General features: G+C 38.0%; 1 protein-coding gene across 1 annotated transcript; it reads left to right on the plus strand.

Moving 5' to 3' along the window:
* The first annotated feature begins 334 nt into the window (after positions 1-334).
* LOC114535351 lies at positions 335-1241 on the plus strand. Its single transcript, XM_028556712.1, has 3 exons — positions 335-484; positions 566-1036; positions 1179-1241. The coding sequence occupies exons 1-3, from the start codon at positions 335-337 to the stop codon at positions 1239-1241; spliced, it is 684 nt and encodes a 227-aa protein (XP_028412513.1).
* Positions 1242-4663: the final 3422 nt, after the last annotated feature.

Below are 4663 nucleotides of genomic sequence, written 5' to 3' on the forward strand. Positions count from 1 at the left end.
TCGCTGGGTATGTGGTGAAGATGGTTATGAAAAAGATCAAATGTACGAAATGTGCAACGGTTTTGACGACGACTGAAGAGGAGATTCCAGATTTGTTCGTAACGTGGAAGTCGAATGGTGGTCTGATCATAGTTAATATAGTGGGAGGGTTTGGAAAGCCGGCAAACTTCAAAGTAACACGTGACCTAATGGGATATCATGTTACAAAATGCGTCACAGACAAGTTATAGTGCATTCCACTAGTAGAATCCTATACAAAATAGAGGGACTTTTGTTGAAAATCGTTATTTACTCGTTACACTCGAAGTCTGTGGAGTCAAGCAGAATTGAGCACATGGAGATGGATGAGGAGGATTCTCTGTTGTTTTGTGAAAGCGATGGGGCTTTTCATTCGGCTTTTGAAGACGATTTTGAGCAAACTCTTGCTATGCTCGATATGGACATAGAGGAAGTGATGAATGAGGTTGAAAATTCTCATGAAGAGGTGAGTTAGAATATCGAAACAAAGTAAGCCGTGCTTTTTTAATAGCTGAGGATGTTATATAACTTAAATCTTTATTTCTAGGTCGAAGGAAATAAGCAGTTCCCTTGCGAATTTTGTGAGAAAGTTTGCAAGTCGAAGGGGGGTCGAACGAAGCATCACCGAAGTAAACACATGGACGAATTGGGGGAAAGTTCAACTTCGTCTTCTACCAGAGATATCGTTATTACGATGGATAAAACCAGGGAAATCATCCGCGATATTGGTCGCTACTTAACGGACGAGAAGCTTTACAAACCAAAGCAAGCTGCGGAAGTTTTTAAACTGGAACCAAGTGAGGCCTTTGTGAAATTCTTAAACGACCTCCTTTTGAAGCTTAAAAGAAAGAAGAGCAAAAACAATTTTCTTAAGGAGTTTTATGGCAACACAAACGCTCATTGGCATGAATATTTTCATCCTTATCCGGACAAGAAAATGGTGTTTTTAATGCTCATTCATCTTCCAGAACGTTTGTTAATATGCATTGAGCAAGACAAGCAGCCATCTGACTCAGAGGTAATTTTTTCTGACATAGCCAGTTTTATATTTATTACATTCTGGTTGATAGTTACATGCACACATGCCTATGAAACAGTACCAATTTTCTGAAAGGACATTTGTTTGAAATGTTGAGAAGCTTTGTACTCTTTTAATATAGGCTGACATGTATACCATACTGGTAGTTAATCCAATGGGTCTTGATGTGGTCACATTGCAGTAGTGCACCATACTTATTTTTTTGCTAGTCTGACACCTGTTGCTTTTAGTATTCAATAGGGAAGCTCTGCAGCTCAATAGGTGTATATATACATGTGCTAAATGGTGCTACTACCAATATTGGGTAGTATCCAGGTTTTGTACAGTATATGGCATCTGGTTTAGAGGGACTGAATTTATAGCATCACCATTACTATGTTTTTTTTTGTAGAAGGGAATTTCCCTGTTGCAACAAGAGCATGGACCATTGACATATTTGGCAGGTTATGTCATAAGGTCTTTGTACCAAAAAAGTAAAAATTCTTCCCGGTCGCAGTCTCAGAGAAACAAAGAAATTCAAGCACTAATGTATTCGATGCGAACAACAACAGAGGACAATGAGTATATCTCATCATTATCAAGAGGTGGTCTTTGGTCACCTCATTCATGGCTTGTGAGTATCATGGAAGTTGGTGAGTTAGTCTTTAGGAAGCACACCAATAAAGACAAGGTCACAAGTCTTCCAGTAGACAGAATAGTGAATGAAGTTTTGGCTTCTTCTCTTGTTAAAAGTTTGTGGTGCAACATTATTGCAAATTGTGATGTGGAAATCACTAAAGAGTGTAACTCCCTATGTTTAGAAAATATTGTTAAGTTATATGTTACTGTTAGATGTTTTTCATTTGCCAAATATATTGTAAATAAGTGTAAATTGAATGAAGGTGTTAAACAAAGAAAAGCTTTACGAAAAGACTTGAAGAAAGCCAGTGAACTAAAATAATACAATGAATATTAAATGTATGTAGTTTTTAAACCATTTTGCTGCCATGAAAATACTAAAAAGATTTGCTAAATAAATTAGCCAAAAATTGTTATTAGCTTTTGTTTCTTTGTTCTAACAATTAGATAAAAAAGCCAATCATAACAATCATATGCAACAATATTTGGTTTTACCCCCATTAAGCCACAATGCACCCTATTGCACCTTGCTTATATTTTTTACAAATGCCAGATGATAGCTTCATAGGGCTATTTATACCAGACAAAATAAGTCGTGACTTACATGGAAAGTTATCGTATAAATGATTCTCTACGGTTCTAGTCTTATTTAATTTTGAATTTAATTTGAATTTTTGAATTTAGCTATATGTTGTTGAATTAGTTGTTTTTGTTTTAAGATTTCAGGCAAGTGTACATAGGTGATTTTTATCCAAAATGTCTTATTAAAGATGCAACTTAAATAAGAACAGCTAAAAGCCCTGTTCTTATTTAGGTCGCGACTTACTTTGTTTTTCGTATAAATGGCCCTAATGTGTTAATCAATTTGTAGAAATTTCAAGTAAAAGCAGTCAGTTCAATTCTCTTAAAATATTAAGTGACAAAACAGCGCTTGCAAAATAACTAATATTACTACCCTCATGTTCAAGATACTGTAACTAATTCTTGGTTGGTTTTTTGTTCTTTTTCTTTGGCAATGGCTCTTCGCTGACATTATCCCATTTCCTTCGCTTGCCAGAATGACGTCCTGAAACATTTCCTTCAATGGACTGTGGTGCTACATCTCTCAGTGTTGCTATCTTTAAATCATTATACCCAAACTCTGCTGCTGGTGGGTTATCACTCCTTCTTCCCTGCGCTCCCTGGTAACCAAAGTACTCTTCGACATCATCCTGGCAAAAACGTTCTGTGAGTACAAACTCGAATCCTTCACTCAACAAAAACCTTGTTAGGGCAACAACTGAGTTTACTGTCATCTTTAGACCAGTGAAGGTTTGAATGCTTAAGAACATTCGCCCTTTGTCATCAGCTGAGAATGCACCTTCTCTTGAATCAACTGATGATTTCTAGCTTTCTAAGTATGAGAGGAACTCATTCTTTAACCAATCAAATCTGGTATCATTTGCGTGTCGGTATGGGGCCAGCAATGGGCTGCGCTTTCTTTGATGCTCTGAAGTTGAACGGACATTCATACAATCAAAGAAGTCGTTCATCATCTTGCAGAACTTGGCTGTTTCACTTGCCTCTCCTGATAGATAGTTCCGTTTGAGAGCTTCAGCCACTGTATTACTTAGCACTTGAACTGCAAAGCTGACTTTCATCTTGGAATAGGACTTTAGTTGGATATGCTCTACTGTTAACTTTGGTAGCTGATGTAATCCAAAATCAAGATCTGAATAATACAACTTTGCAATATGTTCCCAAAACATGTACTTGTCATTGTTCCACAAGTAACGGGTGCGTTTGCCACTGCCCGAATAAAAAAGACAGTTCCTTGCAGTCTTCAATAAATGTGGGGCATCAGAAAAGAAGTAAATCTTTCAGCTCGGAGCAAAAAGGTTGGTGGTGTAGTGCACCAAATCTTCAGAATCTGCATCCACCAGGTCTTCATGTAGTTGAAAAAATAAGCGGTTTGGTGAAGCTCCATCAGATACCGCTGCACAAACCCAAAGGTTACAGATAAGTTCAAGCACAGACACTGCTTTCCAGAACAAAGGCATGATTGGATAGCTTGTGACATCTTTAGTCAAGAAATAGCAAAGAGCATACTTCAAATCTGTGGCTGCACCTCTAACAAAGAAAACAAGGGCATGTGTGGCAAGATCACTTGAACCTAGACTACTGGTGTTCAGTTCCTCTTCACCAAGATCAAAAAAACCAATAAGTTGATTGAAATGTTTATCGAAGACCAACTTCGATTGGATCTTCATTTCATCGAATGCAATAACAACATAACAACATACCGTTGGATATCAAAGTACTGGCTTGTTTGATTCCTCAACCTCTCTACGTTTTCACTGTGGAAACCAGCTTTAGGTGTGAAAAAGTTACGATAGTCTCGCAGGGTTTTTTCACTTGGAAGTACCAAAATGCCAGATTCTCGCAACTCTTTATATGCTGCCGGTGATTTGGCGTGAATTGAAAGGCAAAATCAAATTATGTGTGGGTGATATCTTCTTCCAAACTTTGGTGATGCAAGCATTTTTCGTTGTTGTTCCCAGAAAACTCTCATATGTGGGGTAATTACATCACCACTATCAGAAAGTATTGCCAGCATATCCTTTTCCAATGTCTCATCTACAGGGACGCTGTTCTTTGCAATCTCTTGTTCCAACTGTGATATACGATTCTCAAGCTCTTTGCAGGCAACCCTCTGTCTTTGCACTGTAGCAACCAACCGTTCCTTACTTGATTTGGACAGAGGTGCTTTATCCTTTAAGGGCTGAGGTTGTACATTCTGCTTCTCTTTCTGCTTAGTAATAGATTTTTCTTGCGTGGTACAAGTGGAGCAAGAAATGTTACCGCAAAGCAACTCACAATCTGGTGACCTCAAAAAGATACAGGCCTGAAAGGAAAGGCCACTTTCTTCATAATGCTCAGGCTTTATTGGAACTGTATGCCTAATGACACTGCTGGAACTACAGCTTGAACTGGGGTCCTCACATTTTG

This window comes from Dendronephthya gigantea, unplaced genomic scaffold, assembly GCF_004324835.1.
Source record: "Dendronephthya gigantea isolate DGI-Jeju-01 unplaced genomic scaffold, DenGig_1.0 000116F, whole genome shotgun sequence".
Lineage (NCBI taxonomy): Eukaryota > Metazoa > Cnidaria > Anthozoa > Malacalcyonacea > Nephtheidae > Dendronephthya > Dendronephthya gigantea.

Excerpts from the sequence above, each read along its gene's own strand:
- LOC114535351 (XM_028556712.1), top strand. The coding sequence starts at position 335 with ATGGAGATGGATGAGGAGGATTCTCTGTTGTTTTGTGAAAGCGATGGG. Across the intron at positions 485-565 it reads TTGAAAATTCTCATGAAGAG|GTCGAAGGAAATAAGCAGTT; the intron begins GTGAGTTAGAAT and ends CTTTATTTCTAG. Across the intron at positions 1,037-1,178 it reads AGCAGCCATCTGACTCAGAG|GCTGACATGTATACCATACT; the intron begins GTAATTTTTTCT and ends CTTTTAATATAG.